At 44.6% G+C, this 25,118-nt stretch overlaps 1 protein-coding gene across 1 annotated transcript in view; it reads right to left on the reverse strand.

Moving 5' to 3' along the window:
* Positions 1-6,352: 6,352 nt before the first annotated feature.
* The window catches only part of Dmgdh (dimethylglycine dehydrogenase), a 69,484-nt gene continuing 50,718 nt past the window's right edge, over positions 6,353-25,118 (reverse strand). Inside the window, exons 15-16 of the mRNA XM_075977855.1 lie at positions 14,526-14,660; positions 6,353-6,955 (exon numbers count right to left, since the gene is read on the reverse strand). Coding sequence (XP_075833970.1) covers positions 6,710-6,955; positions 14,526-14,660 — 381 coding nt within the window. The 3' untranslated portion in view covers positions 6,353-6,709. The remainder of the gene's footprint in view (positions 6,956-14,525; positions 14,661-25,118) is intronic.

Here is a 25,118-nt window from a genome sequence, read left to right on the forward strand (position 1 = left end):
TCAAAACTGGTGAGATTTTCATGTATGACCCTACCGTGTTCTCTTACTGTACACATTGAAGCTCACAGTTTGCCTACTGTTTTATAACACACATAACAAATGAGAACTCCAGTCACACAGAACAATGGGATCTAAGAGGCTTGCTTTCTGCCCTTTTCTGTTTAAATACTCTGTGGTTATTGTTATTTCCAATTTGGGTCTTAAACATAGGATAGCTAGATCTATAGGGACTGAAGACATAGATTCAGCCTATGTAAACTTGAATGTATCCAGCACAAAAACTCATTCTGAAAATGAATGGCATGGAGCAGTGAATACTGGGAACCCATGAGAAAACTGTAGCTCTCCAAATTATCTCTGTAAACGGTCCAGTGTTCGTGGATGTAAGTGAACTTACAGGCCTGTCATTCTAGCACTTGAGGGGCTGGGGGAAGGATCAGAGACAGTCTGGGCTACAAAATGAGGCATGGGGAGATGGTTAGCTGCTAAAGTGCCTGCTATGCAAGCATGTGAGCCTGAGTTCGGAACCCAGCACTCACATAAAAGCTATGGGTGGCCAGGCCATGGCAGCACACACCTTTAATCCCTACACTCAGGAGGCAGAAGCAGGTGGATCTCTGTGAGTTCGAGGCCAGCCTGTTCTACAGAGTGAACTACAGGACAGCCAGGGCTACACAGAGAAACCCTGTTCCTCTATACACACACACACACACACACACACACACACACACACACACAGCCATGTGTGGTTCTGTGCCCCAATAATGCTAGCACTGAGGTGAGGTTGAGGGAGAGAGGTGGGTCCTAGAGCTGACCAGTTTAGCTAATCAGTGATCTCTAGGTTCAGTGAAACACCTGTTCCAAAAATTAAGGTGAAGAGTGATAGTGGAAGACAGACAGCCAAGCAAATGTCATGGGCTCAAGCCCTCCACCAGAAGAAAGACATCCAGAATATTCTCTCTCTCTCTCTCTCTCTCTCTCTCTCTCTCTCTCTCTCTCTCTCTCTCTCTCTCTCTCCTCTCTCTCTCTCTCCCTCCCTCCCTCTCTTCCTCTCCCTCCCTCTCCCTCTTTCTCTCCCTCCCCCTCTCCCCCTCCCCCTCTCTCCCTCTCCCCCCCCCTCTCTGTCTCACATACACACACAGACACATGCACATACACACAATTAAAAAAAAAACTTTTAAAACCCAAAGATGTAATTAACCAAAAGTGCAAACTTGAAGGTAATCATATGTTACATAATCATATATTGATATGTATGAGAGCCTGGATTTTGTCTTCATCCGTTCCCTGATATAGTTCATGCCACTAGCATCATCAATAACCACTCTGCTTAATTCGGGTGGCGGGTGTGTTTCAGCCTTTAATCTTAGTTGACCTCTCCTTCCTTCTGATATTAATCTTGTAGTTAGAATTGAGGAGACTTCAGCAGCGTAGGAAAAGAGATCTATGAAGTTCTGGCACCTACCAAGCTTCTTAAGTGATTTAATAAAACCATCATCACCCCAGCTTCTGTTATTAGGAGTGTTTTTAATCTGCAGTCAAATGCTTGTTGCTAACTGACAGTCTTTTAATCATCTTATTAAAGGTTACTTACCCCAGACTTTAAAAAAAAAAAAAGTGTGTGTCCCAATTCTCCAACTCCTTGTTTCTTGTTCATCTTATGATGCAGTCTGACTTCTCACTGGTCTCCTAAAACTGTTCGTGATGGTGGCATGAAAAACCTGGGCCTAAGGGGAACTTTCAGCTTTTATTTTTACCTGATGGCTCCTTATGTTCTGCCCTCTTCCCCTTCCCCTCATTCTCTAAAGGTGTTGTCCCTTTGACATTTACGACAGCATCACTTTTAACTGCAGAGCTATGTGTTCTTTTCCTAAATGCTTGCCTGGAGCTTCCGCAGTCTGGACAGCCCTGGAAAGATGTGTTGCCAGGGAAACCTCTTCTTAAGAAAGGAACTTAGAGACAGACTCCGAAGAAAGCTTTGGGACAATTTTATAAGTCTCTAAGAGAAAGTCAACAGGGCAGGCAAGCTGCAGATCTTGGCAACTGCCAGGCAGAGAGACAGCAAAGAGGAAGAGAGAAAGCCAGGCCATCTGCCATTGAGGTCAGCAAGCACCTGCATGGGTGGAAAGGCAGGGCCTTCAGAGAAAGAGAGAGAAAGTCCGGAGATCCAGGGAACCCATGTGGAGGCTTTTGGCCAATATCTGAAAGCAGGAAAAGGCAAAGTTAGGACAGCTCTACTGTGCTGCTTGCGGGGTACTAGAGCATCCCTGACGAAGAGGCTGCTGGAAGGCTAAGAACACTATAGCATTAAAGGGACAATTAGTCCTCCCCTAGCCTTAACATGTCTTCAGGTGAACTAGTTTCCCTACACAAGTGATTGACAGGCCCTGCTGTAATCCTTGAAGGCAGAGACTAGCATACAAGGTTTTGGGTATCTCAGACTGTGACGTCTCCACCCAGGGTCATAGAACTTAATTCCTATTCTTTTGACCAGAGGAAGTGGCTTTGAAGGACCTCAGTAAGGCCAAGATTCTGCACCACCTCCTTATACTGCAGTTTAAATCCTAAGGCGGGAGTTTCTTGTTCTAGTATTAACAAGAAACAAGAGATGGGATTGGAAGCCCACCTGGAAAGAAGGGTCCATCCTTAATGGCCCCCAATCTCTGTAATGGGAGGGGCTTGTCTGCTCGGCAATCACTGCTTTCCCAGGGCTGGTCTGTATAGACCAACACATTCTTCTCTAAGCTGTTGATCACATATTTGAAATACAGCTATGGCGTCAGGGATGGAATGTGTGCTGTCTGTGCTTTGTTGACGAGAAGCAGGTCTGGAGTCCTTCAGTCCTGATGCCTCCGCACTATCCACTACCTCCATGATCCTACGATTTCTACAACTATTAATGGCAGAGCAATAAAGCTGGGATGGTTCTATATGCCGGCCCTCCTTAGCCTTATTCCCCAGGGAAAGGTGAGTGCGCTATCTGCCTGTTCCGCAGCCCCACGGTGCAGGACAATCAGACCCGTAGCCCTAAAATGCAGGACAATCAGATGCGATAGGGAGTCAAGTCAAAGCAGGAACTCAGTTTATTACTGTGAGCATCAGCTTATATAGGTTAAGTGACATAGTGTATGTGGGGGCACCTCCAGCCAATGAGAGATAACCAAGCCCTCTCTCTGGGGCAGCTACCTAGATTTTGCTGTCTCATCCCCCCTCAGTAGCTTTGAGACTACCCTTCAAACTCCAGCCAGGTTTTTCTCTGTCCTACTGGCCCCGAGGTATAGGCCCTGAGATAATTTTGGCCCAACACTATATACACTAATTTTTTAAAAATATTTATTTACTTTATGTACTTTGAGCAGTTTGTGGGCATGTATGTATGTGCACCATGTGTGTGTCAGAGGGGACATTAGATTCCCAGGAACTAGAGCTACAGATGGCTGTGAGCTGCCATGTGGGTACTGGGAATTGAACCCAGGTCCTCTGCAAGAGCAATGTGAGCTCAAAAACACTAAGCCAGCCCTCTAGCTTCCCTACTTTTCTAAACGTCATAAACTTTTACTTTTTTAATAATACAACTTGCAAATAAATAAAAAACACCACACACCAAAATTACCCAGACCAAAGTCTATTCTGCTCAAAGGACACAGCTACACTAGGCACTTGGGGCAGGAGCCCGTTCCTCTGGCTCCTCAAAGGGCAGAAGGGACTCAGCTGCCTTCTCAGCCCCTGGTGCTGTGAACGGCCTTCGCTTTCATGGCTGCTCTTTTCTAACCCTCCTCGGCTTTCCTTCCTTCAGCTCAGTTTATATATTCACAAAGGGAGGTCCACAAACGTCCAGAATCTAGCCCACCTATTTAATACCCTCCACTGCAGACTTCGAAGTGTTAAAATAGTTTTTCTCCTGTCATTTCCCCTTCAGTAGAAAAGAAAGATGCAAATTCCTTAGGACGTGAACATTAACAGCATAGTAACATCCATAAGTATCCTGAAAGAGAGAGAGATTCCCTCTCCTGTACCTGGGTCTCTTGTAGCCCAGGATGACCTTGAACTCCACATCCTCCAGCCTCAGCCCCAAGTGCTGGGTTGCAGGTGTGTGCCACTAGGTGCAGCCATCATCGGTTCTTCAGAATGGTTTTCCTTGCAGCTCTTCTACACATCTCTCCCTAGTGCTTTCAAATTTTTATACTTATTTATTTATTAGTGGAAGGGCAGGTCACGTGAGAGAGTAGAGGTCAGGGACAACATGTGGAAGTTGGTTCTCCCATTCCACCGTGTAAGTCCCAGGGAATGAGCTCAGGTTGTCAGGCTTGGCTGCAAGTCTCTCTATCTGTTGAACCATCTCGCCAGCCCTCTCTCCTCTGTTCATGAATGCTGGTTGTTAGCTGTTCAGAGCTCACATCAGTCCTAGGCCCAATTCTCAAAAATCTCTCGGTCTATGATCCACATTCCAGAACTGGTTACACTTAGGCTTTCCCTCCACCCCTCCCCCCTACCCCTGATGCCAAGGATCAAACCTAGGGCCTCATAGTGGTTGGAAAATACTCTGCCACACTGCTATGTCCCTGGCCCATTTTACTTTTGATTTTGAGACAGGATCTCACGAAGTTGCCCAGGCTGGCCTTGAACTTGGAAATCTCCTGCCTCATGCTTCCAGGAAATTGGAATTATAGGCCTGAGCTACCAAGCCCAGCTTCGCTTTTGAGCTCTTTTGGGTCACAGTGCTCACCTGAGAGCTGCTGACTAACCATCAGGAGCTAAGTGCTTGGGGACCTTGTGGTCTCTGTCTCTCTGGGGCTTCCTTCTCAGAAGCTTGTGGCCCTCTGTAGGCTTCATGGCTTCTTTTGCTGTGTATCTTGTCAGCCCCAATTTTACATACTAGCCAGCTTGTTCACTGTGAGACACCGCCCACATTCCCATGGGGAGAAATCTGCTTAACTCGCCTCTCTAAGGGCAAACTGGGCTGTGTAGAAATGGATTGCCTAGAACAAGGTCAGACCACTGACTGGTAGGGATAGGAGCACAGGGGTGACCTAACTCCTAATGGTACAACATGAACAGAAGAGGGAACTTGGGCAACTTCCTAGTGAACTTGCAACGTAAGAGACGACCTCTTTTCGAGGCTTACATCCTGTGCATTCCAATTTAATATGGTTGTTTTGTTTGGGTGGCTGTGGCTTGTTTGGTTTCTGTTGTTGTTGTTTTTTGGTTGAGGGCTTTAAAAACGTGTCTTCTTCTGTCGCCCAGGGTCTTCTAGAACTCGAGTTAATCCTCCTGTTTCAGGCATTCAAGAGCTAGGATGACAGGCATGAGCCGCTGTTCCTCCACATCAATATTGTGCTTTCCACATCGCTTCTCGCTGTTGTATCTTTAGAATAAGAGGAATGTGAGCTCACTTGGCAAAATAGAGAGTAACTTTCCTGTGGCCATCCAGTAATGGAACCAGAGGATAGGAAGCCAGGTTCCCAACCCCGGCCAGCCTCGCTGGGGAACTGGGCTCAAGCCTGGATAAAATCCCTGATAATCAGGAAGCATGTGTAAGCAAGGGTTCCCTCTTTATGTAAGAGGACATACAGAAAGGAATGATGGGAGAGACTTTTAGTATGTAATTTCTTGGATAAAACATTTAAAAATGTAAATTTGGTGTCATTTCAAAATTTGCAGGGTAAGAACTCATTTTAGAGTCTGTTTTGATTACAGACTCTTAAAAGTCTTCAGGTCCAGTTTTCTTTGGTACCTAGGAAAAGTTCAAAACCACAGAGCAAATGTATATATGTGTAAATTAATCATGAATGATGTACCACCTTTAAAAGCCTTTTGATTTATTCCATCAGCTAAACTCTAATGATTTTTTAAAAAATATATCAAAGGTCTATCTCTCGGTTTTTCTCCCTTGCCATCTACAGCGCTACGGGTAATCCTGTCATTTCTTAGGCCTTTGCCGACCTGCATGGTCAAATGCTTTGTGAAAAGCTGCTCAGAAGGACGCCATGTGATGTCGGCTCACATTAATTCTCTCTCCAGGAAAGGCACTCAGTATTCAAACTGTGTTTGTGCTGGCATAATCTATTTAGTCTTCAGCTTCGCTTCTGGAGATTTACAAGCACGCTTTCTCGACAAGACTCTCCTCTCCGCAAGCCCTTTGCAAGCAAAGCCCGGGAAGAGAAATCACAATGTCCCTAAAGCCGCTTTCCATGGAAGCCATTAAGAAACCAGTATATATCTAAGAGGACTGCATAAAGATGTCCGCGACGGCCAGAGAGCTGCCCCCATCATAGACATGCGATGAAAACTTAAAACTTCCACTTACGCACCTAAGGGAAAATTTCTCAAAAAGGCAAATCCATCCATGTCATTGCATCTTTTTATGTAGAAAGTAATTTATTCACTTGTTTTCGGCTTTCAGCCACATTCTGTGTTCCTGAAAGTACGAAGTCCTTTAATTCCATTAGAATCATGATTTCATGTTAGCCAGCGCCTAATATTTCTCTGACTGGGTTTCATATACATCAGTTTGGGGTAATAAAAAGTGTCCATTAAATTCCTCATTTGAATAGACGACGCAAATCACTGATTCATCAAGCCATGGTGTTCAGAAAACAATTAAGAAAAAGCTTTTACTAAGATGATGGTCTAGATGTTGATGATTCTGAAATGAAGTCTTGGGAACCTTTATCCTGGTTGGAGCAGGACTCCAGAGCGGTCCTGTTAGCTACAACCCAGTTGGCGGGAATGGGCCCTTCCCAAGTTTTGTCTTTCTACCATCCTTCTGGAGTCTGGTTCTGGTAGGTTCGGTGAGTACCAGGGGTTCCTGTATGATGGTTGCTGGGTAATTTTTGCCCAGCAGTTCAACCTCCACTTGCTGCCCCACTTCACTGAGCTCTATGGGGACATAAGCAAAAGCCAGGCTCTTCTGGATACTGTAGCTGTAGCTTCCAGACGTTGTGTTGCCAACCACCTGAAAAAGAAGAACAGCTGTCCTCAGCATGTCAGCATAATGGTCAGATGTAGTGGGAGCTGTGGGGCTGCAATCTGCCACCCAGCTCCCGCCACCAGCTAGCTTATGCCCCAAAATAACAACACACAAACTATATTCATTTAATCATTGCTTGGCCCATTTCTATCTAGCCTCTTCTAGGCTAATTTTCACATATTAATTTAGCCCATTTCTAATCATCTGTGTAGCGCCCCTAGGTGTGATTACCGGGAAGATTTTAGCCTATGTCCATCCTGGGTCGGAGCTTCATCACGTGCGTCTGCCTGGGAGTTGGGAGCATGGCGTCTCTCTGAGGCATCTGCTCCCGAGAGGAGAGCTGTGGAGTCTGAGCTCATTTCCTCTTTCTCTCAGCGTTCTGTTCTGTTTACTCCTCCCACCTATCTTCTAACCAATGAGGGCCAAGCAGTTTTTTTATTTAACCAATGACCTTCCTCCATCAGTCAGAGCATTGTGCTTCTCGTCTCCAGAAGTTTCCTGAGCTAGAGAGTTGGCTCACAGTGGGGAGGAGGCTATTAGCATATATTCACAGTACAGAATACAATTCATCCTGAAATATTTACACGTGTGTCCCATGTCCTTCCCCATCCCCCATCCTGCTGGTCCTTTTCTACTTTTATGTCTTACCTATAGATATTTTTCAATCTGTATTTCACAGATGAAAGCAAACACGTAACCCTGTCTTTCTGAATCTGGTTTCTGTCACTTAACACAATGATCTCCAGTTCCACACATTCTTCTTTGTCCCTTGGGACCACACTAGTTAACCCTCCCACCAGCAGTGTTCGAGGGCGTCTTTGCCTCTCACATCCTCACCAGCACTGTCTGCAGGGATCCTGTCTGGGGAGGGCATTCAGCCTTGCCCATTAGAAGGCACCTAGGTAAGGTGTGATGTTAACAGTTGTTTTACCACGTCTCCTAGACTCTGGAGAAATGGGCAGGAGTCCTGGCACCTACCTTCAAGAGCTTTCAGCTTAGGTGGGAGAAATAATAGAGCTAGAAGGAAATAGAACCAAAACGCCATGGCTTAAAACATGAAAAGCCTACTTTATAATCTGAAAAGAGGTGGAATTAGGTTGGCAGAAAGGAGGGTTAAAGCTTCCAGAGGGAGGGAAGGCTACAACCAGCACATGATAGATAAGTCAATAAAAATGTGTTTGGTAAGATTGCTCCCTACCTTAGTTGGCAATGGGCAAAGGAACAAGCCATCAAAAACAGGACGTTTCTAGGTAACTGGGGTGTGAACAATACCAATCAAGCAATCAAAACTCAGGATTTGATAATAGGAACTTTATAGAAAAAAAAATCATGCAATAAGCCTCTTTAGAAAATCAGAAGGCTAGTGCAAGCCAGATCTAAAGGAAAGGAAGACAGAGAAATAAAAACAGAATGCCGGGCTGGAGATATGGCTCAGCAGCCGAGAGCACTTGCTTCTTGGTCCCAATACCCATGACCTGTGACAACTCCAGCTCCTGTACCTGGCGTCCCCTCAGGCCCTTAGGCACTGCACACACATGGTACACACATGAGCAGGCAAACAGGCACATAAAGTAAAAACCTCTCTTTGAAGAAATTAAAATTCAAAACCACTTGTTAAACCAAAACACTGCTTGGAACAAAGAATAGAAGACAACAAAAACAAAATAGGACATGTAAAGAAATGTACTCACACAGATACAGACCCCCCCCACACACACATACACACACACACACACACACACACACACACACCACACGAGGTCTCATGACATTCTGCTGTTCCTTCTGTCTAGCACAGTGAACTGCACGTGGGTGGTATCAACACTCACAGCATGAGTCCACCTAGTCCCTCTGACAAGAGCACAGGCTAGCCCTCGTCACTTCAGCCTTTTGGATGTTAGCACACTCATGAACTTAACCCTAGGCCTTATCTTTGAGGTCCGGGTTTTTAACTATCCCTTTGAAATTCTGAATCAGAAGCTCTCCGTGAACTTATAACGAGAACTGGCTATTAAAGACAGAAACAACGGAGTTGAATGTTTTCTCCTGGCATATGATTGACAGTTAAAATACTGCACATGCTTTGAAGTTGCTTTTTCTCCTTTGGGTCGGACTTTAGTAACACAAACCAAGGACCTGGGTCCAAGAGGATGGGGGTCTAAAGGCTGTCTTGGCGACTTTGTATTCCTTTCCACGTCTGGAAACCAGAGATTTGTGTGGGCAGGTAGGAGAGTTGACCTGGTTTGCCTGGGCTACTTAAGAAACAGGAAGAGCTCTGGGTGACACCGAGTGCTGTCCCCTGACTCACTGATCACAAGCCCTCAATCACACAGAGATTCCATAGCCATCCTGCTTCTCCTAAGGCCCCACAGGAAATGCTTGCTGGCATTTCTTCCTTAGTCTCCTAAGAGGACTTTGTATTGAGTGTTAATTTTTAAAGGGGCTTTGTTTTGTGTTAACATTGACTTTCATTTCTACTTTAGCCCGGGACAGTTTCAAAATCTAGCCTTTCCTTTTATCTTACTTATAAAATCCACAGAGAGGTTTTTTTTTTCTTCTAGCACGATCTACCCCAAGTCCTCTGGATTCAGTTAGACCCGTCCCTTCTCACAGAGGACACCATAAGGACACGTGTCCCACCCTCCCCTACTAGACCCTCACTCTTCGTTTATTGGAACATTGACCTTGGGATTTTGTTTTTAACCAATGTATATAATTCTCATTTAGTTTTAGCCTTTTCTCATTTGTCTCTTAAATTAAGTCTCTAACTGATGCAGGACAGCATGGGAAATGAACTTTCACGAAAGTGGCACATTTTAAAGTTGCATGGTAACTTCTTGTGCCTCTTCTGCTGTCCCTATGTATTGCGATTTGTAAGCAGAAAGAGGAGGAGACAAAGGTAATGACAACGACCACTGCGCTTACCTCCTGAGCTCTCTAGACTTTCCCACAAGCCTCTTCCTAAAAACCCCCTTTGCTGCTAAGGGTCTTTCAGAACTAAAGTGCCCTTATGTCTTAATTTCTAAAAACTTAAACCATATTAAGCACAGGCATCCCCCAGCCCCCACTTGGACTGTCCCCAAAGGCTGCCCATCTCCATTTAACGTGCATACATCTCATGGACTCCCCTCTCTGTCCACCCCCTCTCCCCTAGTGTATAAACTCCACAAAGACAATGGTTCTCTTCTGTTTAATTTGCTGTTGTGCCTACAACATTGCTGGCACAGAGTAAACTACTATATATATATATGTGTGTGTGTGTGTGTGTGTGTGTGTGTGTATATATATATATATATATATATATATATATATATATATATATATTGCATTGAAGAACATAAACTTATTTTCTATCTCCAACACTGGGAATGTTTGTAGTAATAAAATGTCAAATACCAAAAGCATAGGAGATAAGCACAGTCAGGAAACAAAAATCAAAACAGTATCTATCATTCCTGAATCTAAAGAATATCTGACCAGAAGGATAATGCCTCATGTTTGGTTGGATAACATAGTTAATAGAGAGGGTTCTAAATGCTCCCGATTGCCTCACAAGGTGACCCATGCCTTGAATCCCAGCACTGGGGAGGAGAGGCAGGTGATGCCAGCCTGGTCTACATAGCAAGTTCTAGGATAGCCAGGGCTTCCTAGAAAGACCCTATCACAAAACAAACAAACAAAAAAAACAACCAAGCAAATAAAAATAAGCACTGTCAACACAAAGAAATGATAATGTCTCTGATAATAGAGCTGTCAATCACCCTGAAAGGATCACCACACTGTGTCACACAGCCCCTCATAGATATACATAATCAGTGTGTCAATTCAGACATTTACAAGCATTTTAAAAAGATGATCTTTGAAATGAGGATTTGCTGTGGAAGATCTTTTAACTAGGAATAGTATATGATATATTATTTTAATTAGTTACATTGTTTATGCTGCGAACTATTACTTTACCTGCATAGAGGTGTGTTGCTTTTGTTTATTCTGCATTTGTTTTATGATATAAGAATGTGCATTTAATTATGTAAAAATGTGTTGCATCTGTTTCACCTTGCCTGCTTAAGGTAACTGATTGGTCTAATAAAACTGCTGAACAGCCAATAGTTAAGCAGCAAAAGGATAGGTGGGGCTAGCAGGCAGAGAAAATAAATGTGAGGAGAAATCTAAACTCAAAAAGAAGGAAGAAGAAAGGAGAGAAGAAGGAGGAGAGAAGGAGGGACACACCTGGGGCCAGAAGCCAGGCAGCTGTCAGCCAGTCAGACAGAGACAGCAAGAAAGTAAGAAAAGGTAAAAAGCCACAAGACAAAATATAAACAAAGAAAAATATGTTCATTTAAGTTAAAAGGGTTAGCCAGAAACATGCCTCAGCTAGACCGAGCATTCAAAACTAATAATAAGTCTCTATTGCGTGATTTGATAGTTGGTTGGTAGCTTAAAAGAAATAGCCTAGGGCTGGAGAGATGGCTCAGTGGTTAAGAGCATTGCCTGTTCTTCCAAAGGTCCTGAGTTCAATTCCCAGTAACCACAGGGTGACTCACAACCATCTGTAATGAGGTATGGTGCCCTCTTCTGGCCTGCAGGCATACAGGCAGACAGAATATTGTATATAATATTTATATAAATATTAAAAAGTTAAAAAAAAGAAATAGCCTGGTAGACGGCTTTAAAAAAGAAGGCTTTTAGCACAATAAACGTGATGACCCTACTAAGCGTCAACAGCAGGCAGGATCCTGTTAGGGAATTTGAGAGGAAGGATTCTATTTTGGGTTAGAACTCTATTAGCACCTGGCATGAGGTAAGAAAGATAAACTGGGCAGGGGATGTGGTTCAGTCAGTAGAGCTCCCGCCTAGCACACACAGAGCCCTGGGCTCCATCCCAAGCTCAGCATAAAGCTGGGTATGGCAGCATGCTCCTGAAATACCAGCCAGCACTTGGAAGGAAGGAGAATCAGAAGTTCAGGGCCATCCTTAGCTACAGAGTGAGCACGACATCTCCAGCATTCACGGCTGAGTACAGTAGCAGCATGTCGGTGGGAGGGTAACGGAAGACTAATGACTAATTTTGATTGACAGCTTGTTTAAATTATGAAACAGTGAGATTAGCAAAGCCCAGCTCTACATATGTCTGTGAGGAGGTTCCCAGTTACAGCTGCATTATGGGGGCTTTGATCTAATCAGCCGAGCAACGCCTTGATGGGTCCATATGATGATTGCATCACTGGGAGGCAGTGAAAGGAGGGAGATGGAGCCTACTGGGAGGGAGTAGGTCACTGGGACTACGTCCATGGGCCTCTGCTTTAGCCACTTCCTGTTGGTTTCCTCCTCCATCTTCTACCTGCCAACCAGGAAGAGGAAAGCCTGCTTTGCTCTGCTCCCACCCACCCCCTGCCATGATGCTCTGATCAAGAACATGGGGCCAACCAGCAGAGGACTGGGTTCATTGACACAAGAAACTGGAGTTACCTAAAAGGAGAGAATCATAATTATGCCCCTATAATATCCATTTTTTTTTTCAATTAGTGATTGATGCAGGAGGGCCCATTCGTGGGTCAGTGGTCCTGAGTTCTATAAGAAAACAGGCTGAGCAAGCCATACGGGAGCAAGCCGGTAAGCAACATCCCTCCACAGCCTCTGCATCAGTTCCTGCCTCCAGGTTCCTGTCCTGTTTGAGTTTCTGTCCTAACTTCCTTTGGAGATAAACAGTGATCTGTAAGTGTAAGCCAAATAAACCCTTCCCTCCCCAACTTGCTTTTTGGTCATGGTGTTTCGTCACAGCAATAGCAACCCTGACTAAAACAGCTGTAGACATTATCCGGTCCAGGGGTTTCATTCTATAGATGAAAAAACCAAGGTGAGCAATCGGGTCAAGAACCTGGTTAATAGCAGTTGGTGCTTGGTAGAAGTCGTGTCAACTGTGGACAAACTAGAAATCGGAGGAAGAACAGGTCGTTGCTGTGCAACTCAGGCTGGCCTCAAATTCACTGCATAGCTCAGGCTGGTCTGCAACTGACGATCCTCCTGCTTCAGTTTATTGAATGCTGAGATTATCAGAGTTCCTAGCTAACAACATGTATCAAGGAATGAGGTTGAGAGCCGGAAAAGGGCCCAGTAGCTGAGAGCCCTTGTTGCTGCATTTGATTCTCAATGTCCATATGGTGGGTCACAGCTATCTATAACTCCGTTTCCAGGGTATCCAAATATAGAGAAAGGAAAGAGGAAGGAAGGGCCACAAGGAACATTTCAAACAGAAAGGCAAGCTCAGCCCTGGCTGAGAAGGGAAGTGAAGACCAGCCTGGTGGGAAAGGCAGAGAGGAACTGGAGATCTGAGGAAAGCCTGTTAGCTCCACTGTGTGTGATAACACGCTCAGACAACAAGTGGAGCTGTGGCGTATAACTAGGCAGTAAAGTGACTTCAGGGTACACCAGCCAGGACAGAAAGAGGACAAACTGAAAGAGTCAGCAGTCTTTAGAGGAAGGGGCAGGAATCAAAGCCTGAATATAGGTTGATTAACTCAGCTCCATCAACCAATCACTAGCTGTAGAAACTAAACGGATTTACCCATTCTCTCTGAGCCTCATCTTTATGACAGAAAGGCTCACACATGTCCAGCAGGGATGCTGCAAAGCTAAACGAACAAACAGGTGAAAAAATATCTGGTATGTAGGGGCAATTCAGCCACAACAGTTCTGTCAAAAGGCGTGTGTCTTTGTGTGTTTGTTCAGTGAGGTTATGATTTGATGCCACAGGTCCCCCGACTCCAGCCACCTACCACTAGAGGGGTGGAGAAGATGAAAACAGGTCTCAGAGGCGCTGTAGTCAGTGAGAAAAATCACAAGACCGGGATCTCTGAGCTTCTCGTATTAACAAAGCTGACCCTGCTCTATATAGAATAAACAGCTCTTAGAAGGGCCTCGAAAGGCCAGTGCTCTCTCTCCCTCATCAGCCCACTGGGCATCCCTCACCAGCCAAATCACATCCAGATGCTGAGCCACACTGGACTTTACAAACGGAGAAAGTGAAGGGAATGGAGACCTGTGGCTGGGCTATCCCACTAACCCTGCGTAGACTGAACTTTGAGAAGGATGTGAACAATGCAAAGTTGGAAGACAGCGACCATATTCTTCCTGAAAAACCAAATGAGAAGGTGGCTCCCTCCCATGTCACCTTCTAAGCTTCAACCCTCATTGTCATGATGTGTCCATTTGCATCTGTGGTTGTTGTGCTAATAGTATCTTTTAAAGAGATTCCTGAGAAATTAAATCGAATACCAAATTCTTACAAAATCAATCTTTTGCCTTCACAGACATAAATATATTGTTTCCCACTATGTTTAAAATCTTTGGCTATATATTTTCAAATGCACATAGATTCTTCTGTTTACAAAAATGAACAGCATTTCAGTTTCTTGTCAGTTACTTGCTTTCTGTTTCTTTAACGTCAGCTCAGAAATTAAAACTGTGTCATCCTTTCAGTAAGCAGATAAAAAACCCACCCCAGTAGAGCCCAGAGAAGTTTGGTCGTGGGTGATGGGGTGGCCCTGGCACCCACCTTGCCCTTGTACCAAATGCTTTCATTTCCCTCCGGATCCACATCCTCCGTTGCCAAGGTGAGGCAGACGAGTCTCCGTTTCAGGCCCGCGGCTTTAATCTGCTTCAGTGCTTGCTTGCCTATGAAGTCGGCTGGCTGCAGGAATCCGAGATAATGATGATGAATGAGGGCTCCGACACCGTGACAAGGTTAGAGATGCAAGCATTTAAATTTGTCTTTGCTATTTTTCCCCAATTACACATTAAATAAAAATACAGATTGGATCAAACGTCTACACAAATATTTCTTAGTGGCCAAGTGACAGTACCAGCCACCCATACCTTCGGAATAGCTTAGACTTCATGTAATAACTTGGGAAGACAATTTTACCAGAACCAACTCAGCAGAAAAGCACAAGGAAAGCACGCACACTGTGCCGGTGGGTGACACAAGTGGCCCTGTGTCTAGTGGGTCTGGACAGTGGCATCAGCCGTCTGGACAAAGGACGTCTCAATTTCCACCCATTGGAAGCTTTTTATAAAAAAAAATTTTTTGATATGTGATGCCAAAACCTCCCCCTAAATGCTACATTTCCCCTCTCCTTCAGAGTAAAATTCCCTGGGATGTTTTAACTACTGGGCTGTTCTCATTACTTCACTCAGGAGAACACCCAGGTGTGGAGCCAGAGTCCGCGTGAGACCCCGTGTAGGCTGTGAGGTAACAGAGTCAGATGTGGGCGTCTGTAGCAAAGACCTCACTCCTGAGCCTGCTCTTTAGCCTTTCTTCCTCCTTCCCAGTAACACGTGACTGCCGACACTCATGCTCCAACTTGAAGGCTTTCCCTTTATTAGACACCCCTCAACTGAGCAGGACACACCGGTGAGCCATAACTGATCAGCGGGGACGCTGGGTAATAAAGAAAGGAAGATACAATTCCACCCAGCCAGAATGCCAGGGGACCTGGGATAAAGTGAGACAAATTCACCGGAGGCGAAGAGCGAGGACAGTGCCCAGGAGAGAGGAGTGCCCTTCAGGTGAGAAGATGAGAAGCCACACACGCACCTCGTAAGGGGTGAAGAGAGAATTCGCTACACAAAGCACACCTCGATAAAAGACATTCGAGATGCAATAAGGAGTCTCGAAATCAACTGTCACATAGACTCAAAAACAAACAAACAAACAAAAAACCCACAACCCAAAGAAGCCGTCTCAAACTTTATTTCTCTACTAGTCAGATAGGGAACACTAGTTTGTTTCAAAGGCGTACTCTGTGGCCAGCACTTAAGATTTATATAGTGATCTCTCAACATGAGGCATTTAGGACTGTGTGCAATAAAGCCCATGCCAGCCGACAATCAGCGGGAGTTCTCACACGCCTCACACCCGATGCCCCCTCACCATGCCTTCACTGGTGCTAGGCTTCCAGGATGGGTCCTGCAGGGACTGCAGCTGACCTGCACAGGACGCTGAAGAAGGCTTCCATTGCCCTAGGCTTAAATACTATCCTAAAAAGCCTTGTTTAAAGGGATGGGAGGAATAGTTGCCCCTTTAAGACAATGTGCTTTTCTTCCCTGGAAAGCCTGTCTCTGGTGAACCTGGAGCTGCAGCCAGGGGTCTGGGTTACATCTGCCCACTACGCCCACTACGCCCAACACACCCACTACACCCACTGAATTATTCGTCGAAGGATAACTTCCCCTTTTCTCCCTTTCATCTGTTCCCACTTCACAAAGCTTGGGCATGTTTTCCTGGACACTTGGGTTCCCTCGCTTTCTTTGTATGGCGTTATCCTCCCTCGCAGCCCACCACCCACACCTCGCTTCCTCCCCAGGGCTGCTTATAAAAGGCTTAGCCTTGCTCTTCCTCTGCTCCAGCTCCCTCCTCTGGGTAGCTGCTGAGGTTTAGAGTTTGCTATCCTGCCGTTTTCTTTTAAATGCTAATAAATAAAACTGCCCCGGAGATTTCTTCTGAGTCTTTCCTTCATTCTTTTATTAACAAGACTAACAACCCTGAAAAGGGCCCCAATTTCTGTGGTGACAGGTGGCACCCCAGGTGGTGCTCCCCAAAACTTCCAGTAGCCAAATAACAGGAATAATTCAGTAGAGAATAATTCTTGCTAAGTCACATTTACGATGGGTTAGGTTTATGATGGGTTAGGCTGTGCTACTCAGTAATCCTCACAGTAACCCTGAGGTAGGACTGGGTACTAGATAGGACTGGATAGGTACACCAGTTCACAGGGCAATGACCTGAGGCTCAGTCAACACAAATCAGCATCTGTAGATTTGTCCATATGTAAAAACAAACAAACAAGCAAACACATCTGTATCAGGACCTGGGATGCATGGCGGCTAGAAATACTCAAAACGCCAAGTTAAAGATGGGAAACCCATGCCTGGAGTCCTAGCACTTGGGAGGTCAAGGCAAGGGGATTTTTGGGTTCAAGGCCAACCTAGGCTACAAGAGACCTTATCTCAAAATAAAATCAATAAATTGTAGAAGTCAAAATTAACCTGTAAGCACCACCTGCCCAAGGACAAGGTAACTTCCTGAAATTGGTAGTTGTCATTTTTGGGAAATAAGCCATGTGGTTTCTCTCCCCTAAACAAGTTTGTTTGAAGCAACTACATCAGAAGTGCTTGATCACATGTGGGTGGGAGGGGCGTAGGCAGGAAAGACATCAGGATGTATGTTTCCCTCTGATTGGACCTAACGGGAAACGCAATGAATTATGACTTTTGCCTTTTTAAGTCCCTGCAAAATGTGATCCATGGCTGTCTTCTGGGGACTCAGAAGTGGACCTGGCCAGTGTTTAGTTAAAACTTGCTTCAAACTGGGCTCAAAGTTGTGAAACTTTTTTTTTCTCTCAAGAATCTCAAGATTAACAAAACACAAATTCTCTAAAAGGAAAATGCTTTAAAAAATTTCCTTCAGGTGGCCTGTGTCTGCTTTGATTGGCATTCATTATCAGTAGTTTTGTAGTGTGAAACATTGAAAACACTCTGCAAGCCAATACTAATAAAATCTGACAACTTCTGTCTCTATCTTGTGAGCAAGAGCATCATCCTTCGACACAAGCGTAAACAATGCCCTGACAACCAAATCCTCACTGCCCGAACATCTCGCGATGGTTCGTGTAGTCAGCGTGACCGGATGAGAATCGCCGAAGATGCTCATAAAGCAGAGTTCTGTGTGTCTGCCGGGGAACGTGCAGAGATTAGAGGGTGAGCGCTCTGACCTAATGCTTTAATCCACAGGTGACTTCAGAATTTGCTTAGACCTATGGGAGTTGGTGGCCCTGGTTCCCTTCTGCAACTCCAGTTCTCTCTGCTTCCTGGCGGCCCTGGGCAAAGTCTCTCTCCCATGGGCTCTTCGCTGGCATGATCCTATACTCCAGTACATGAACTGAACCCTCTGAAACCACGAGCCAGAATAAAGTCTTCCCCTTCCAGGTTGTTTCTGCTAGGCATTTTGTCAGAGCAGTGAGGACAGTGACAGAGAGGAAGGAGTCAGCTTCCACCCCTTCACAGGCCCCTTCCCAATCTAACGGGATTCCCAACTCAGGCAGACTTAAAGTGCAGTCACGACATTCCAACCCTGTTTTATTTGGCTTACTCTCAAGATTTTACACTACCACCTACTAATTAATTATAAATGAGAAGAAACAAGTCTGCAGGGGATGCTGTAATTAGAAGTGGTGCTTTCAGAATGACCCAAGAACAGAAATACATCTATTTAATGAGTCATTGATGAATTACTGATATAAACAGCAGTTAATGTCTTTAAGAAATGTACCGATTTCTGAGGCACTGAGTCTTCAACTTAAAAATAGTCTTGACATATTTTTTTTAAGTGTACTACTTTTAAATAGCAGTAAAAGTCATAAAGTCAGGCACCTGTGATACACACTAAATATATCATCCGTATATACAAAGTAGGCTGTCTGTGGAAGCTGATTACTCATCTCTATCAGCCCTGTTAACTGCATGCATGTTACCTGAATGCTGGTGTAAATTAAGTAAATTAAACCCATGTATTTGGGGGGAATGAGTCTTAGGGCAGTGAAGGGTTTGAAGACGCAGTCAAAGGTGACAGCTACATTGGAGGAAGACTGGAACACAAAGCTGGAAGAGGGGCCTGCCATAGACCAGAGGAGAGAATAAGGATGAAGGCCCGTTTATACAGGATAAAATGCTATCAGAAATTCAAGGGTGTCTGTCATCAGTTTAATTTAAGTCTTGGGCTCATATCCTTTAAACTCAAATATTAAAAGTTCCAAAGACAGAACTGAACTAAGTTTCACATCCCGCGTCCCAGAATCCCCAAGAACCAGGCATGGGCGTCTAATCCTGTTCTGTATTTTTCAGCCGCTGGTTACCAGCTGTTTCAGAGTGCCGGGTGAAGATGAAATGCCAGACTGCCACTGTCTCTCATACATACTTGAGAGCTTCTTGTTTAAAATGGGCTCAAAGAATCACGGGAGGCATCCTGGGGGAGGTCTCCTTGGGAAGCTCATGGCCATTGCTAGCCCGAGACTGGGTTAACTGTCACATCCTCCGGTCAGCTGTTCAGTGCTCTGGGTGTGACTCTGAGGCTGAGAAAACTGTGTCCTGAGGTCACTCATTTGGGGAAAGGATTGGTTCAGGGTTCACCCCATCAAGACAAACCACAGCCTTATTCAGAGGTAGACCACAGAGCCTACGAGAGTTTATAGTCATGGGGCCGGTCTCACTGTATTACCAGAACTGCAAAGCCGGCGGAGGCTGGAGGAGATTGAGCAACCAGGCTCAAGCCTGGGCAGCCCTGGTACACTTTCTCTGCTGTCCAGCCAAGCGCATCTTCAACAGAGCCTTTGTGGCGAGGTGGTAAGTAATGAGGTTAGCTGTATCGTTGGCTGGAAAATGAACGCTCCCACATACACCAAGTTTTCATTCTCGGCCCTTAGCACACACGCTGAGGAACAACTCCACCAGCATTTTCCTAGCCCCAACTTACTACACAGACGAGAGAGAATTCCTTCTCAAAAAAAGTCTTTAAGGGAGCAAGGAAAGGGACTCTGCCAGGTACTGGGAAGGAGAGGAGAGAGGAGAAACCCAAGGAACAATGTAGTGGCACACGCCTGTTCTCTCAGCAGTCAGAGGTCGAGGCTGGAGGATTGTGGGCGAAGAACCAGACTAAGTAGCAAAACCCTGACTCAAATCCCAACAAAACAATCTGTAAACTGAGGAAAACATTTAAAACATGCCCGAGGTAGACCAATAACCAGGATAATTACCATCTAAACCAAATTAAAAAATTTTGAAAACTAAAATAGCCCCTCTCACATGTATTCTGTGACTTCCATTCAATCCAATTTTAAGGGAAATAGTCACTAGCCTTTGAAGCGCATGACTCAAAAGCAAGCTGGTGGCTGGACGTGTGACTTTGCCAGGTACACTTTTATGCTTAACTTCAACAACAGCATTTAGCGTGCTCACAGTATAGTGGACCACTGCAAATTCTGCAAGTTCAATCCATTGCAGAGCAAAAAAAAAAAATGGTCAGGAAAAATTGTGCTTGTGTTGGACTTATGTGAGCATTTTTCTTATCATTTCCTAACAGTGCAGCGTGGCTCCATTTGCATAGCATTTGCGTTGTGCTGTGTGATTTGAAGTATACAGAAGGGTAGGAGGGTGTGGAGGGCTCAGAACTGGGGTCCCTCGCCATTTTCTAGAAGTGTTTGAGCACATGGAGATTTTTGTACGCTGGAAGGGCCGGGTCTCCACTACCCACCCATCATAGGGACAGCTGGGTTTTCCTCTCTCTACAGGTAAACAGGTAAATGAGTGCCTGTTGGGTGTTTTACATCTACACAAAGCAAACGACTCTCAAGAAAACAAGCAAGGAAACCGAGTAAGCCTCGGCAGAGATCTTTCCTTGATGACTTCTTAACTGCTGCAAGGGTTTCATGCGTGGCTGCTTTTGCCTATGCATTTCATTTAGATCTCCGTGAGCCAGATGTTTAGTGAGGTGACAAAGGCTCTTGATCTCATCTCAGGCTCATAGCTGGCTCGTGAGGTTTATGTTTTCTTCGTGAAGTAAGTAAGAACACTGAAGTGCATGTAGATGAACTACCTTGGGTGTCTTAGCCTGGCAGGTGGAGCAGAAACCACTGAATCCGTCAGCAACCCACACTCAGCTGCCACCAGAAGTGCAGGTGGAGCTGAGGAGGCAGCGAGCACTCTGCAGGGTGATGCACTGTACTCAGGGCGGGCCGCGGGAGCGCCTAACACCCTTCACCGTTAAACCCAAATCCCTACTTCCAGAACAGAGCTCCAAACCCACAGGCCCAGCTGCCTTTCAAGCCTTTTCACCTGGTTATTCCACACCCACCAAGCCTCCCTGTCCACCAGCCACATCTGTTTTGTTTCCAGATGCCGACAATACCCTGTCTTTCTCTCCACCCTTCACCCGCAGCCCCCTGGGTGAGCTCCATGCTACCGTCTCATATTGTTCCCATTATTTCCTCCTCCACCTACAGCCTCCACTTAGCCGAAGCCTTTGCCCTCTCTCCTCTAGACTCCTTCAGTAATTGGGGAAAAGATCTTCCTGTCACACGAGCAACTTTCTTCTAATCAGTTTTCCATCACCGGAGTGTCACTTCTTGCTCAAAAGCCTTAAATCACTCCTTAGCTTGGCAGACAAGAAAGCCCCCTTCCTGACGGGCAGCTCTGAGTTCCTAATAGCAGTTCTGGGCACTGCTTTCAACGGAATACATTAACCGAAAAGTTATTTATGTGCCAGTTCTGAGTTAGGTGTAGAAGATAAAATAATAAAGCATTATTAATTGAAAGTGTACCATTCTGATCAAAAGAAATAAACAGAATAACTTTACTCTTTGAACAAGTAAGATGATTTCAAATGCTCAAGACCTACAAGGAGATCATATCTGTTAAATTTATGTTGGATTCCCTAATTTACTTTAGAAATGATTTGCTAAAACCTGACAATATCTTTTAAAAGATCAATTGTAATCACCAAGTTAATCTTATGCCTAAAGTGAAAGGCTTAACATTAGAAAATAAATATAATTCAACAGATAGCAAGTAAAAAAGAAAAACTAGCTGATTAAATGTAGAAAAACCCTTTAATAAAATGAATATCTACTCCCAATTAAAAGAAAACATTTAGCACTAGGAACAGAAGAAATCGCCTCAACCTGAAACAAAGCAGCCGTGCAAACCTATAGTGAACACAGTCCGTGGTGATAGGGAGCCATGCAAACCTACAGTGAACACCGTCCATGGTGAAGGGGAGCTGTGCATACCTACAGTTAACACCGTCTATGGTGATGAAGATGGTATTTTCCTCCTGTGGTCTGATGGAGGAACATCATTGGTAATAAACATTTTGATAGGCCATCCCTTAGATGGGTGGAGTAGGCAGAACAGAATGCTGGGAGGAAGAGGAAGTGAGCTCAGACTCGATAGCTCTCCTCTCTCTGGGGCAGATGCCTCAGACAGACGCCAGGCTCCTCTCTCCCAGGCAGCTCCGACCCAGGATGGACATAGGCTGAATCTTTCCCGGTAAGACTGATGCTACACAGATTATTAGAGATGGGTTGATCGGGATATGAGAATTAGCCTGTAAGGGCTAGAGTTAATGGGCCAAGCAGTGTTTAAAAGAATACAGTATCTGTGTAATTATTTCGGGGCATAAGCTAGCAGGCGGCCGGGTTGCTGGGGACGCAGCCCCGCCGCTCCTATTACAACAGTGGTCAGGGTCAAGGCAAGGGTGTTTGTCTTCACCATCACCATTCAGCTTTGCTGAAGGTGAAGCCAGTGGAGGATCTAAGCAATGCAGTGAGGTAAGAAAAAGAAAAAGACTTTAAAAGAAACAAAGAAAAGCTGTCTTTTCATACAACATTGTTGTCTGTGTAGAAGATCTGATGGAACTTGCAAAAAGTTTACTCGAGCTACTAGGTAGCATTAGTAACACTGAAAGGTACAAAACCTACTGTGTTATATTTATTCATCTCTGTGTGTATATTTGCATGTGTGTATGTGTGTGTAGAGGTGTGTATTTGTGCGTGTGCGTTCTTGTAGGGTTTGCACATGTATGTGTGGAGTGTGTGCGTACATGTGTGTGCAGGTCTGCAGGTGTGTACATCTTCTTTGATGTGCATTGGTGTTTTGCCTGCCTACATGACTGTGTAAGATGTTGGATCCCCTGGAACAGAAGCCACAGACAGTTGTGAGCTGCCATATGGGTGCTGGGGATTGAACCCCATCTCTGGAGGAGCAGTCAGTGCTCTTACCTGCTGGACCATCTCTCCAGGCCCCAGGTGTGTGCATTCTTACAGAGGGTGTACATGTATGTTGTGAGATATTTGATTACACTGTGTAAAGATACGTCACTCTGATTGGTTTAATAAAAAGTTGAACAGCCAATAGCTAGGCAGGATTTCCTGGCACAGAGGATACTGGGGAGAAGAAGGGCAGAGTCAGAGGAGACTTCATGAGACACAGTGAGCGGAATGGGAAGGATGTGGGTGAGGTAGGTGAGCCTTGGGGCAGCACCTAGATTAATAGACATGGGTTAAGTTACAAAGGCTAGCTAAAAACAAGCCTGAGCTATTGGTCAAGTATTTATGATTAATAATAAGCCTCTCTGTGGTTATTTGGGGAGCAACTGGTGGGACAGAGCTCTCAGAGGTCTAGATGGAAAACTCTGCCTATACGTGTTTGTTTGTGTGGACACATATCTGCGGGTGTAGCACTCTTTAGAGGGTGCACATGGGTGTGTGTGTGTGTGTGTATCCATGGAAACTAGAGATTGATGGTGGGTGTCCTCTTCTATTTCCCTCTAACTTGTATTTTGAGAAAAAGTTTCACGCTGAACCTGGAGTCCACTGAATGGACTAGAACTGGTCAGTGAGCCCCCAAGATCCTCCTGTGTCTGCCCACCCAGTACTGGGATTACATGTGCACACAGCCATGCCTGGCTTTTTATATAGGAGCTGAGCAATGAACTCAGGTCCTTATAGCATGGTCTGCGAGCTCTTTACCATATGAACTGTCTTCCAAGCTTCCAATTGCATTGCTATAGACTAACAATAAACAATTGAAAGCTAAATTAAAATAACATTTACGGTAGTATTAAAACATGAAATACTTAGGTATGAATATGTACAAAGATTTACAGACTTATGTACTAGAATATACAAAATATTTCAGAGAAAAATGAATGATGGTCTAAATGGACTTAGAAATATACATTGTTCTCAAGTGTTGAAAGACTTGGATTAACCTATAGATGCCAAGTATTTTCAATCAAAATACCAACAGGGATTTTAAAAATCAATTGTCAAGCTCATTCTACAATTTATGGAAAACCCAAAGGACCTAGAATAATCAAAATTAATCTTACTTAAACTATAGCAATTAAGGCAATGTAATATTAGTATCAGGAAACGCTAATAGTTCAATGGAACATGGCAGAGCCTAGAAATAGGACCTACAAACATACAAGAGCTGAGTCCTCCAGGTACATAGAGGCAGCGAGTGCAGAGAGAGCAACCTTTAAACAAATGGTGCTGGAAACTGGAGAGCCACAGGCAAATAACTTCATCCACTCCTCACAACGGATACAAAAATCAACCAAAAGTGGACCATCAACACAAATGTAAGAAAGTGGTTTCAGACCTTGCTTCAAAATGAATAATTTTTAAATGTTTACAATTTCTAGATGAAACTAGCTATTGCTGAAACTTTGGGTTCAGCAACAGTTTCTTAGACATGAACTGAAAACACCATCTGTAAGTGGTCATCAGAGGGTCGGTGAGATGGCTCAGTAAGTAGAGGCACCTGCTGCCAAGCCTGAGGGCCTGAGCTTCATCCCCAGGCCCCACATGGTGGAAGGAGGAAATCAACAGTCGTTCTCTACTCTCTAAGGCACATGTATACCCTCCCCCACAATCCATCAACCAACCAATTCATGTGAACCGTTTTAAAGATCAGTTGATAAGGCTTTGAATTTTATAAATTAAAATCTCTGAAAGACACATTTCAGCAAACAAAAATATAAGATATTTGCAAAAATATTTACAGGGCATTTGCCTGATAAAAATTTATATATTAAAAATATATAAGTAACTTGATCAACTCAGCAATAAAAAAAGTAAACTGAATATGGGTGAGAGATCTGAGCAGACACTTACCAAAGAAGAGACAGAAAAAGCAGACAGGAAAACAAAAAGGTGTTCAACGTCATTAGCCACAAAGGAAACAATTTACAACCATTTCACACTTCACATAATAGCTCCAGTTAAAGAAACAGACCAGCACCTGGTGGTGGTGGCGCACACCTTTAATCCCAGCACTCGGGAAGCAGGGGCAAGCAGATCTCTGTCAGTTTGAGGCCAGCCTGGCCTACAGAGTGAGTTCCAGGATAGCCAAGGCTGTAAAGAAACCCTGTCTCAAAAAAAAAAAAAAAGAAGAGAAGAGAGAGATAACACCTGATAAGGTTGCAAAGAGAGTGAAATTTCTACGTGCTGTTGTAGAAATATAAAATAAAAATGATGCACTTTGTAAAAATTAGCTTGAAACATTGACATAGGAGCTAGCAAGATGGCTC

This window comes from Microtus pennsylvanicus, chromosome 6 (genome assembly GCF_037038515.1).
Source record: "Microtus pennsylvanicus isolate mMicPen1 chromosome 6, mMicPen1.hap1, whole genome shotgun sequence".
NCBI classification, from domain to species: domain Eukaryota; kingdom Metazoa; phylum Chordata; class Mammalia; order Rodentia; family Cricetidae; genus Microtus; species Microtus pennsylvanicus.